Below are 13,144 nucleotides of genomic sequence, written 5' to 3'. Positions count from 1 at the left end.
AGTATACATGTAGAACATATATATATTGAAAATGGTAGTAGGGGTACTAAGTCATAGTCCTTGGTAATTATTATATATATTCAGATGGATATATTTGTATCCAAGAAATGCAGGCTTCTTTCTCCTCAGAGAACTTCTTTTAAAGCTTATTTTCGCTACATTTTCTCAGTGAGCAACCCAGATTTCTCAATGCAATGTTTATCTTGGAGTTCAGAGTTTATTATTATTTGTGTGTGTGTTGTTACATGGTAACAATGTTGAGAACATCAAAATTATCAAAATGACTGATCTGTTTTTATGTGTCATGTTATACTTATAATTCAGATACCAATATTTATTTCAGGTCCAACCACACAGGCAATGCAAGAAAGCCTGGAAACCCTGGAGCTGGCGGCTGTCATCGCCGGGCCGATATGTTTCATTTGTTTCATGTTCATGATAACGTTGTGTGTGTGTTTGGCGCAGCGTCGTAGACAAACTCCTCGATACCATTTCAACGATGACATTGAATCTATAGACCCACTAATGCCACCAGGACAGTCGTTAAAAGATCTGATGGATCTTTCTACATCTGGATCAGGATCAGGTAATATCTACAAGCCATTTTCATTTCTAAGAGTGCCAGATGGTCATACTAAAGTTACACTCCAAAATCATTCATAACTCTATATTCAAGTCTTTATACTATGACATGATATTTGATGGCATGAATATGCATGAAATTCGGGACAAATTTAGAATTTGATGTTTTGAATTATTGTGGCCGGCATTAATTTTCAAATAAACAATAAAATGAGAAGCCAAAACAGTATTCAATATTCAGACAAAAAAAATCATTGAAATGTTCCGTTACACACTGTTAAATCTTTATTAGAAGCCACATTCCTGATAGAAACCACACCCAATGCTTTTGAATAATTTTGAACTAAAAATTCACTATTTCTCATATGTGTTGATGCTCTAATAGAAGCTGCATCTACCCTGTTGCATTCTACTAATACTGTGAAAGGATTAATCAGTGGGTTTTAAATTCACGGTTTTATCATTTAGATAATGTGTTCTATGCTAAATTTTATATATTCACTGGATTTTAATTTAGCACATTTTCCAGTCAGCGAAATAGCAAAATTAAAACCCAGTGAATAATTAACACTTTCACAGTAGCCAAGGTGTAAAAATTGATTAAGTACTGGCAAATCAAATTCTGCTTAAGTATATCTCTAACACATACTTTTTGGTTCATTTAGTCACGGTTACTAAAAAAGACGGTTAGGAAACGAATCATGTTCTTTTCATTGGATGCGTGTCGCGGGTAAACATTTGAAACAAAAGACGTACTAATCTGTGATAAATCATTAACATAAAATGTAGACAGGAAATCACGCAAATATGACGTCATTTTCCCCAGAGTTTATTGCAATCAACAACTGCACGCCATTTTATTGTGTCTCTGTCGATACTTTCAGTAATAATAAAGTTTAAGTTGTTACAGTGAATCCTGACAAAACCTGTCGCTCAGTTTAAACTCAAAACAAATTTGCCTGTCGTGTATGGCATTTTCGTTTCTAAATAACAAGATCGGCAGAAAACTGAAATAAAAAAACCAACAAAACATGATCAGAAAAAAAGACGTCAAAGAAACCATACAAGTGTTTATATTTCAGCCAGGCGAAAGTTTTAATGAGGAGCCATGATACCACGTACATTTTGTTGGAAGTAAACAAAATATGCGATAAGATAACTGAAATGACCCGCCCATGCTCTACAAAATGCATGTAAGCAGACCAAATATGCAACAACAGGCAGTTCCAATGAAATTAAGAACGGTTAAAAAGGGTTCGAAAAATTTGGTGAAGAGACTGCTAGAAAGTTGTACCGACAGTTCAATGTGAAAATTGTAGCGTTGACTAAAACCACATTTAACGGCACGCTGAATATTGCAACATGACAAATTTTCCCAAAAAACTGAAACAAGGACAGACAAGAACAATTAAACAGGCATTTTATGAAACTGGCGGAAAATGTTGAATACATTTTCAACAATTTCTACGGCGTCTACAAAAAAAGTGTTACGACTTTGAACAAAATGGCTGATACAAGTGACGCGAAAGCAAAACGACAAAAATTACTCTAATAAGCCCCCAAATCGCACACAACCTTCATAAGTACGCACAGTAGTATACTGAAAATTCATTTGGTAGTATTTTTTATAATATAATGTATTTTAAAATAGTGACTTGGGGGTTAGAATTTTTGTCACTTTTCTACCGGGACCCAAGCTTACTCTCATGACAACAGTGAAAACGATAAATGACGATTCTCGATTCTGAATGTTTTCACAGTCACAAAGAGTACTCATCCGAAATGTACGTGTGGTTCTTCGTAGAGCTTGTTCACTAAACGTGGATATTCTATCGAAAACGAGCTTAAAATTTCAAATTCGCGGAACATCAAGTGATCGACACAAAAATGAAACAAAATGGTGGACCTTGAAATCTCAAGCAATAGAGGGCGTACACAGCGCGACACGCATCCTTGAGGGATTAGGCAGATTCACACCTTTTAACAATGGCGTTTCCTAACCGTCTTTTTTAGTAACCGTGATTTAGTGTACCTTTAAAATTGGACTCGGCAACCCTCAAAACCTAATATTAGTGTAATAATGTAAATAATCGATTGATTTTTCATGTTTTCCTTGTACATTTTGTAAAGGTGTATTGGCTGTTCCTTCTCAGAACTCCCTCCAGTATATTTGCTGTTGTATTTAAAAAATGAACTCAGCACTAAATAAAAAGTAATGTTTATTGGGTTAAAGTAGGATTTAGATCGTGTTATAATTCAAATCCCTCTTGGGAAAAGTTTTAAGCAGTAAAAATGTCATATGAAATATTTGGATAAAGTGAACTAAATTTTGATTTTTAGCACAGATATACTAAATACTGAATTTCTTGAGACTGACTTGAACAACAGAGTAGTGCTCAATGCAATGAACATGAATACTGAAAATATACTTTCTTAGTTTTACAAAATTCCAGTTGCCAATAAATATGGAAGGTAATTATAAGTAACATTTTGAACACACAGGTCTACCATTACTTGTGCAAAGGACAATAGCCAGACAAATACAGCTTGTTGAACAGATCGGTAAGGGCAGGTTTGGTGAAGTCTGGAGAGGACGTTGGCGAGGAGAAAATGTTGCTGTCAAGATATTTTCATCACGAGAGGAGCGCTCTTGGTTCCGAGAAGCTGAAATATATCAGACGGTCATGTTACGAAATGAAAATATTCTTGGCTTCATTGCAGCTGACAACAAAGGTTTGTTATTAGTGTTATGTATGTTACGTCATTGTCATCTTATGACTATGCACAAGGTCATTTGCGGGTTGTTTTATTATTCCATACAAAACGCCCAAAAAGTCTTTTCAGCAAAAATTAATTAATGTGAAGAGTACATACAAGTCATAATACCGGTAGTGGCAAAATGTCTGTCACCCGGTGGCGACTTTCGCGCCATTGTCGCCCTCGTAAAATACTTTGTGTGCGCATCATTGATTCTGATGGGAAAAATATAGTTCAAAGTTAAAATTAGGGGCTCAGCTTCAACTAGTTTAAACAAACTGCATCTGCGCTTCACAGCAGAGAACAACTTGTGAATCGTAATTATTATTTCTTATGTACATAAACATTCATTCATTCGTTCGTTCGTTCGTTCGTTCGTTTGTTTGTTTGTTTGTTTGTTTGTTTGTGTGTTTGTTCATTCATTTATTCATTCATTTGCGTATTCATTCATTCATTCATTCATTCATTTGTTCGTTCGTTCGTTCATTCATTTATTCATTCATTCATTCACTTATTGATTTATTGATTGATGGATTTATTTATTTATTTTGTAGTGACAGTAACAAATCTCAATACCTGTACTTTACGTTTTCAGATAATGGTACTTGGACTCAGCTATGGCTTGTATCTGACTATCATGAGAATGGATCTCTCTATGATTACTTGGCTAGAATTCCCGTGGACATTACCGGTGTGATAAAACTATCACTCTCCACAGCGAGTGGCCTTGCTCATTTACATATGGAAATAGTAGGAACTCAAGGTATGTAATGAGTAGGTAGCTGAATTGAAAATAGAAGTTTATGCAATTTTTATTATGTTGTACTTGAACCCAATGTAATGATTTGTTGCAACTTTTGTCATTTTTCACAAAAAAAAACTTTCACAAGCTTTTCATATTTTTATCAAAATATTGATCAACACATGCGACCAATAGGGAATTGTGTCCATTTGGTCCAAAATTTACTAAAAAATTGTAAAAAATACATAAAAATAAGAAAAATGATGAATAAATGAATCAAAATGTTAGAAGATAAACTTAGGGTACCCAAATTGTTAAATTATTAGTGAATCTGTGAAAATAGTTATTCTCGGGGGTGGAGCTACGTCACAAAACATTCTACATTTATGTTGCTAAAACTGTACTAATTATTTCCTGGGGCTCTGTGCAAGCTGCTGTGGAACACTGGTTGAGGAGCCCATGATGCAGATAAGGTTGGGAATACAGCACAAACTCAACTATGAAACAATCCTGTATATCAAAATTTATATTTGTTGCACATGTAGAGGGTAGTCTTGTTACAATTATCAGGAGAGTACAGTATTTTTGAGTTTTTGATAGTTGTTTTCACCTGTTATGGTTGCCAGACTCTGAAAATGTTCACTCCTGAGAAACCATATTTGTATTGAAGCTACGCATACTAACTATAGTCTTTTACTTGATTTCCACCACAGGTAAACCTGCTATAGCGCATCGTGATTTGAAAAGCAAAAATATATTAGTGAAAAAGAATGGCCAATGTGCAATAGCTGATCTGGGACTGGCAGTGCGCCATGATGCGACAACCGACACAGTAGACATTGCTCCGAACAATAGAGTGGGAACCAAGCGGTACATGGCACCCGAAGTACTGGATGATACTATTAATATAAACCATTTTGAGTCATTCAAGCGAGCTGATGTATACGCTCTCGGTTTGGTACTTTGGGAGATCAGCAAGAGATGTAACATGGGAGGTGAGTTTGCCATTAGTGGAACGGTCAACACATTACCTTCTGAAAGCCGCCACGAATAGCTGAGATGAATGGAAAATAAAAACAGCATCCGTAGGCGATGTGTCCACTTATTATCTCTACTTATTATTTACTTATCATCCTTGGGATCTGTTAATTTATTGACAATTGTGGTTCGTGTCTTAAAGCGAGAGGGTCGTCACCTGCGCACGTGCAGGAATTGAGTCCCAAGCGAGTCCCAACATGCGCTAAAAACGCAAAGGCTCATGAGTAGATGCTTGTTTGTAAACAATGTCACACTAAGGCCATCTGACGCATGCGCAGGTGATGACTCCCTCGCTTTAAGGATTGCAGTGGAACATTCAGTGCTATGAAATTTCATGATTTTCATTGTCTTGTTACCCCAGCTGCCTCTGTCTATGTTCTTTCCTTTACTATTGAAAAATAGACTCCAGATCATTTGTTATGCGATTTTGTTCCACCCACCAAAAATATGCATATTTCGACTTTTAGTCTTTAAAAAACATTTACATGCCCATATTTGTCAACTGTTGAGTGATTCGAATGCCACAGAATCACGCAAGTGCTTGCTGTTGAATTTCTGTTCACTTGTCGTAGTGAATAAGTTAGTCATAGTAAATCAATTGTACAGTTAATGTAGTTGTGTTAAGATCACAGCAGACCTGACAAATATCCGTTTTTATCACAACAAACTTTCAGTAAGATTATCAATATATCTCCTTATGACTACTGGCGTATATGTTTATGCAACTTGTGTGTATTTGGTCAACCCCTAAAATCCAGCATTAATGTATTCAAATTGAACTGAAATGACCACGATACTAAGTCATGTGAAACTACTTTCCACTTTGGCAGGAGTTACCATCAGGCCTTTCAAATTATTGAGAAATTACAGCAAACTAAAAATTTAAAATGGCATGATATCTTGACACGTTCATCAACCGATGTAGGTATTCGGACTTGAGGAATCAAATAGGGTGGACCGAAGTGGCCGACTCTGCCATGAGTTTCCACCAAACGACAAATTATTAATATCTCGAAACAGACATTAAAATGAAAAAAAATGTTTCCATCTTGCCATTGTTAACCTCGAACTTCATCTTAAATGAACATCCTTATTTCACAACAGTATATATATTTGAACTGGTTTGGAAATATGTACGAGTCAATGTTCGCAGACAAGAATAAATTTTTGAAATGCAGTTCCATATCTTAATTGTGGCTCTGTCATTGTCATCAAAATGTTGTTTTCCATAATGTAGTTCTATGCGTTTTAGAAGTGTTAGTTTATCGGTGATGTTCACTCAATTATATTGTAATAGAATGATTTCATGACAAAATAAAGTCCACTGTTTAAATTTGTTATGCAGGTAATTATAACAACACTTGTGGGGACGAAGTGAAAGTCGCTGTGATTCAATCAGTGTCTTTAAAATCCCAGTAACATTTTCTCTGCTACAAAATTCATGATTTTTACTGACTAGTGAAATGATTGGTGAATGCTATTTGGTTGTGTCCAAAATTAGATGTGAAATAAATAAACAGACAATAAGCGATTACTTCCTGTCCAAGGCATGTAAACGATTCCCAACTTGACTTCTAATGTGTGTGACTTGTTGACAGGTAATTATGAAGAATACCAGCTACCATACTATGACAAGGTGCAGTCTGATCCCTCTATTGACGAAATGAGGAAAGTTGTGTGTGATGAAAAACAACGACCAGATATACCAAATAAATGGATGAGTAATGAGGTGAGCAACCCTTAATTAAGGTCAAATGTCAACTTATCTCAGCATCAGAGCCTGACCTGGTGGGTGACAAGTCACTGCTATTGACCATTCAATGTTCTATACATTGAGTTGGTGTATGACAAGTCACTGCTATTGACCATTCAATGTTCTATACATTGAGTTGGTGTATGACAAGTCACTGCTATTGACCATTCAATGTTCTATACATTGAGTTGGTGTGTGACAAGTCACTGCTATTGACCATTCAATGTTCTATACATTGAGTTGGTGTGTGACAAGTCACTGCTATTGACCTTGCAATGTTCTATACATTGAGTTGGTGTGTGACAAGTCACTGCTATTGACCTTGCAATGTTCTATACATTGAGTTGGTGTGTGACGAGTCACTGCTATTGACCATTCAATGTTCTATACATTGAGTTGGTATATGACAAGTCACTGCTATTGACCATTCAATGTTCTATACATTGAGTTGGTGTATGACAAGTCACTGCTATTGACCATTCAATGTTCTATACATTGAGTTGGTGTGTGACAAGTCACTGCTATTGACCTTGCAATGTTCTATACATTGAGTTGGTGTGTGACGAGTCACTGCTATTGACCATTCAATGTTCTATACATTGAGTTGGTGTATGACAAGTCACTGCTATTGACCATTCAATGTTCTATACATTGAGTTGGTGTATGACTAGTCACTGCTATTGACCATTCAATGTTCTATACATTGAGTTGGTGTGTGACAAGTCACTGCTATTGACCTTGCAATGTTCTATACATTGAGTTGGTATATGACAAGTCACTGCTATTGACCATTCAATGTTCTATACATTGAGTTGGTGTATGACTAGTCACTGCTATTGACCATTCAATGTTCTATACATTGAGTTGGTGTGTGACAAGTCACTGCTATTGACCTTGCAATGTTCTATACATTGAGTTGGTGTGTGACGAGTCACTGCTATTGACCTTGCAATGTTCTATACATTGAGTTGGTGTATGACTAGTCACTGCTATTGACCATTCAATGTTCTATACATTGAGTTGGTGTGTGACAAGTCACTGCTATTGACCTTGCAATGTTCTATACATTGAGTTGGTGTGTGACGAGTCACTGCTATTGACCATTCAATGTTCTATACATTGAGTTGGTGTATGACAAGTCACTGCTATTGACCATTCAATGTTCTATACATTGAGTTGGTGTATGACTAGTCACTGCTATTGACCATTCAATGTTCTATACATTGAGTTGGTGTATGACAAGTCACTGCTATTGACCATTCAATGTTCTATACATTGAGTTGGTGTGTGACTAGTCACTGCTATTGACCATTCAATGTTCTATACATTGAGTTGGTGTGTGACGAGTCACTGCTATTGACCATTCAATGTTCTATACATTGAGTTGGTGTATGACAAGTCACTGCTATTGACCATTCAATGTTCTATACATTGAGTTGGTGTATGACTAGTCACTGCTATTGACCATTCAATGTTCTATACATTGAGTTGGTGTATGACAAGTCACTGCTATTGACCATTCAATGTTCTATACATTGAGTTGGTGTGTGACTAGTCACTGCTATTGACCATTCAATGTTCTATACATTGAGTTGGTGTGTGACAAGTCACTGCTATTGACCATTCAATGTTCTATACATTGAGTTGGTGTGTGACAAGTCACTGCTATTGACCTTGCAATGTTGTATACATTGAGTTGGTGTGTGACAAGTCACTGCTATTGACCATTCAATGTTCTATACATTGAGTTGGTGTATGACTAGTCACTGCTATTGACCATTCAATGTTCTATACATTGAGTTGGTGTATGACAAGTCACTGCTATTGACCATTCAATGTTCTATACATTGAGTTGGTGTGTGACTAGTCACTGCTATTGACCATTCAATGTTCTATACATTGAGTTGGTGTATGACTAGTCACTGCTATTGACCATTCAATGTTCTATACATTGAGTTGGTGTATGACAAGTCACTGCTATTGACCATTCAATGTTCTATACATTGAGTTGGTGTGTGACTAGTCACTGCTATTGACCATTCAATGTTCTATACATTGAGTTGGTGTGTGACAAGTCACTGCTATTGACCATTCAATGTTCTATACATTGAGTTGGTGTGTGACAAGTCACTGCTATTGACCTTGCAATGTTGTATACATTGAGTTGGTGTGTGACAAGTCACTGCTATTGACCTTGCAATGTTGTATACATTGAGTTGGTGTGTGACAAGTCACTGCTATTGACCTTGCAATGTTGTATACATTGAGTTGGTGTATGACAAGTCACTGCTATTGACCATTCAATGTTCTATACATTGATTTGGTGTGTGACAAGTCACTGCTATTGACTATGTAAAATTTTTATAGATTGTTGAATAGATCTGAGAAGCATGACCTTTTCTAGGGTAAAAGTATGCATACTGATGAGCTCATTTACATGAATATTCTTTACTCTTCCCAGGTGCTAAGAGTTATGGCCAAAGTAATGAAGGAGTGCTGGTATCACAATGGTGCGGCGAGGCTCACTGCATTGAGAATAAAAAAGACACTATCAACTGCCAGCAATGCTGAAGACATCAAGCTGTGATTAGAAAAAATTGAGTGGTAGTTCATACTATTTTATTATATTACCATTTTTTTTTTTAATATTTTAATTAGTTGAAATAAACGAAGACTTATAAAATAATGTGAAATGTTGTAGGGCATTTCCTGGTAAATTAACCAGACATGAATTTGTGGGTCTCTAATGAATATTTTTATTTGTGGCTGGGCATTAATATGTAAATCATGTAGTGACTCGTCACTAGAGGGCAGTCATCAAATCAATTATGGCCATTGAGAGCAGTCTTAATATGTTCGGGTTGGTGATGGTAAAGTCCCAGCAGGACTTTAAAACTTACTTTTTGGGGTGAATATTAGGAGAAACATGTTCTATTTAGTAGGAAAATGTTTTTTGTTTTATATTTGATAGAGGGCGCTATATATATTAATTTTATGACTGCATCCAAGATGTTAGGTCGTTGCTGCATTTTACAATTTATAAAAAATAATGACTTTTATGTAGTATATGATATGTAAATTAATATTTTTTTATATTTAAATATTTGTTTCAAGGAAAATTCATGCTTTTCTATAGTGAGAGATAATGCTTTTAGTTTGATCTAGGGTATGGTTATAGCCATGGACAAGGATAATTAACATTTGTACAACTAAATAGTAAATAATTTGGTCTAACGTACTATAGTAGTATGTAAGCAACATACAATTCAGATAAGAGAGTTAACATGTCTTGATTAGTTCTGTAGACCAATTCCTCGTCATTGTGAGTTTCTGCATTATGCGTACAATTAAGTGTAACAACAGGATTAAAAAGGGTCTTAGTGTCGTCTCAACATTGTGTGTGATTTGACAAATGTAAATGAATTTTTGCAAAATGTCCACACCTTATAATGTTGATTACATATTTGATGATGGTCAATTTTGATGAAGTAAGGGTATCTAAATGCCATATTCACATCTTAAAGATTGGCATTTCAAAATTGAATTATAAAAAGGGATTTTTATGGCAGTTGTTCTGTGAGCATTTTTCATGCAATATGCAAAATGTCACGATGAATGGAAATCACCTATTAATACTGAGTAGGTCTAATGAAGCAGAACTGAATTCTCATCTCTGTTATCAGTACCCAGAATCTGTTTGATTCATCAGAGATTATGTGACATCGAAGTTTGAGGCATTTGGTGGTTTTTTAATGAGAAAGGTGCCTTGTTTTGCTAAAAAGGGTTTGTGAAATATGCAGGAAATATGAAATTGGCAGTATTAAAAGACACAATATGTAAGCTATTATTTATATTTTGTGTTCCAGCTAATGAAACATTTTCCAATTTGACAGTTTTTATTTGAGAAAAATGTCTTCTCTGTCAACCTGTTCCCATGAAGCATTGCATGAACAAGTACATATGCTCCGCACATATTCAAGATGTTGAGAATTAATGGTTTATATTCAGCACATACTAATTGTTTTCATCTACCTATTGATGAGGACTTGTAAGTTTGGCTTAAGTGATTTTATAAGCTTCTCTTATCATATTGGCTGCTTATCAAGCCAATCAGATGGCACCTTGCTTGTTTTTATGCTTAGTTCATCATTCTGAATCTGCTTAGTTAAATTACTTGAAACACCAATTGGAATATTTTGGCAATAAATGTTTAGTTTTTTTTTTTAATTGGAAAAAAAAAGTTTAAAAAAAAGAAAAAAGGATATACATCAATAATTTCAGTTAGAACATGTTTAGTTCTTTTAAAAATGGAACATGCATTGTAGTTTTAACAATTCAGTCCTTTCAGTTTTAATGAAGTTTATGCTTTATTTTTTATGCTTTTAAAATTACAAATGGCAGCTGTACAAAATGTGATTTAATCCTTACAAATGGCTTCATTCACGAAAGTTTTGAATCTTGGTCTACTGATGAATGAATGGTTTGAATTGTGCACTGCAAATGCATGAATGGTTTGGATTTTGGTCTGCAAATATAGAAATGGTTTGAATTGTGCACTGCAAATGCATGAATGGTTTGGATTTTGGTCTGCAAATATAGAAATGGTTTGAATTGTGCACTGCAAATGCATGAATGGTTTGGATTTTGGTCTGCAAATATAGAAATGGTTTGAATTGTGCACTGCAAATGCATGAATGGTTTGGATTTTGGTCTGCAAATATAGAAATGGTTTGAATTGTGCACTGCAAATGCATGAATGGTTTGGATTTTGGTCTGCAAATATAGAAATGGTTTAAATTGTGCACTGAAAATGCATGAATAGTTTGGATTTTGGTCTACAAATACACAAATCGTGCACTACAAATGCATAAATGAAATGGTCTGATTTTACTCTGCAACGAAATGCTTGAATTGTTTAGATTTCTCTTCAAAATGCTTTAACCATAGAAGATGTATCATGAGTTGGGATGGCTTCATGAATATTCAGACCTCATTAATATTTTCACTTCTGAAGAATTAATTGAACTTGTATATTGCATATTTCCCAACAGTTTCATCAGTTGCTAAAATGGTAATTTACTTATCATTGAAGCAAATGAAAGTCTGTTTTATTTGTGTAGTGTGAATATGTATATAAATTTATTTGGTAGACTGCAGATTTTCATGAATGTTTCTGTCCGTCAATTTTACTTTATTTACCACAGTTGTTAGCGTACTATGTTACTTCATACAAGATATGGAAAACCTGTTTTGTGTTGTTTGTTTTTTAAATGTATTTGCAAAATAAAATTGTCTATCTGGTGCAAAACAAACATACGAGTTACTGAAAGTGTTTGTGCATTCCAGTCGCTAACTTGGTAATGTGTGTGAGATAAATAAGTGTCGCTGTTGTCATATTCCATATTGCTTCTTTGTTATGTAAATAATGTGTATAAAAAAAAAAAACTTACACAAAACTGGATTGCACGCTGCACTACAACTGGTTTTTGCTTTTACTTACCGGTAATTGAAAATGACCTGCTAATATGCATGGGTATCATGTGACTTGTGTAAAATGCATTTCAATCATTGTGTGACATTTCAATCATTACTTCAACCAATTAGATAAGTGATTGAATGGCAGAGAATCTGTATAATGCAAGTTTTATATTGAGTCACTTGGTATTTCATTACCATTGTAACCCTGCACAGAGTTCAACCAAGAATATAAATTTTACCAGTTTTGAGAACATATTCTGTTCAACTGCAGCAACTTGTGAACTTTGCTCTCTAAAACTGAAATTGATGAAGAAACTACAAATTGTTTTTGATTGTGAACTATGCGTTTTCAACATTTGCCTCTGAAGTGGAGGACAATATGCATATTATGTACATTGCTGGCTTCAGTACGGTGATCCTTTCTGATGTAAAAATGATGTTATAGATCAGTGCCAGCAGTATCACGCTACTCTGGCCGTGCAGTCCTTCAGAATAAAATAAATCTCCAAAGTGTTTTGTTATTGACATGTGACCACAGGTCAAACACTTATTACGTCAAACAAGCGTCTCATTACAAGATGGCACCATTCCTATAAATTGCTTCCTCTGGTGACGGAATGTTTCTGTGACATCAAAATAACTTGTATGGTTTAAGGCAACGCCATTCAAATTGATCGCTGTGTTTGGTTGTGTAGTCGTGCATCATCTAAAATATGATAAAATCTCTAAAAAATATATTGATTATTGATGGAAATCTACAGATCAAAATGATATCTTTGAATGACATTTGTGTC

General features: G+C 35.1%; 1 protein-coding gene across 1 annotated transcript in view; it reads left to right on the top strand.

Annotated features, from left to right (window-relative positions):
• Positions 1–12,184, top strand: part of LOC100370253 (TGF-beta receptor type-1-like) — a 45,229-nt gene extending 33,045 nt beyond the window's left edge. The window contains exons 3-8 of the mRNA XM_006815875.3: positions 344–586; positions 3,085–3,315; positions 3,935–4,102; positions 4,795–5,076; positions 6,718–6,848; positions 9,334–12,184. Of these exons, the coding sequence (XP_006815938.1) occupies positions 344–586; positions 3,085–3,315; positions 3,935–4,102; positions 4,795–5,076; positions 6,718–6,848; positions 9,334–9,459 (1,181 nt within the window). The 3' untranslated portion in view covers positions 9,460–12,184. The remainder of the gene's footprint in view (positions 1–343; positions 587–3,084; positions 3,316–3,934; positions 4,103–4,794; positions 5,077–6,717; positions 6,849–9,333) is intronic.
• Positions 12,185–13,144: the final 960 nt, after the last annotated feature.

The sequence above is a fragment of the Saccoglossus kowalevskii genome, chromosome 22, assembly GCF_978046115.1.
Source record: "Saccoglossus kowalevskii chromosome 22, keSacKowa6.1, whole genome shotgun sequence".
Lineage (NCBI taxonomy): Eukaryota > Metazoa > Hemichordata > Enteropneusta > Harrimaniidae > Saccoglossus > Saccoglossus kowalevskii.
Note: the sequence above shows the minus strand (reverse complement) of the source record. Positions and strands in the feature narration are given on the sequence as shown.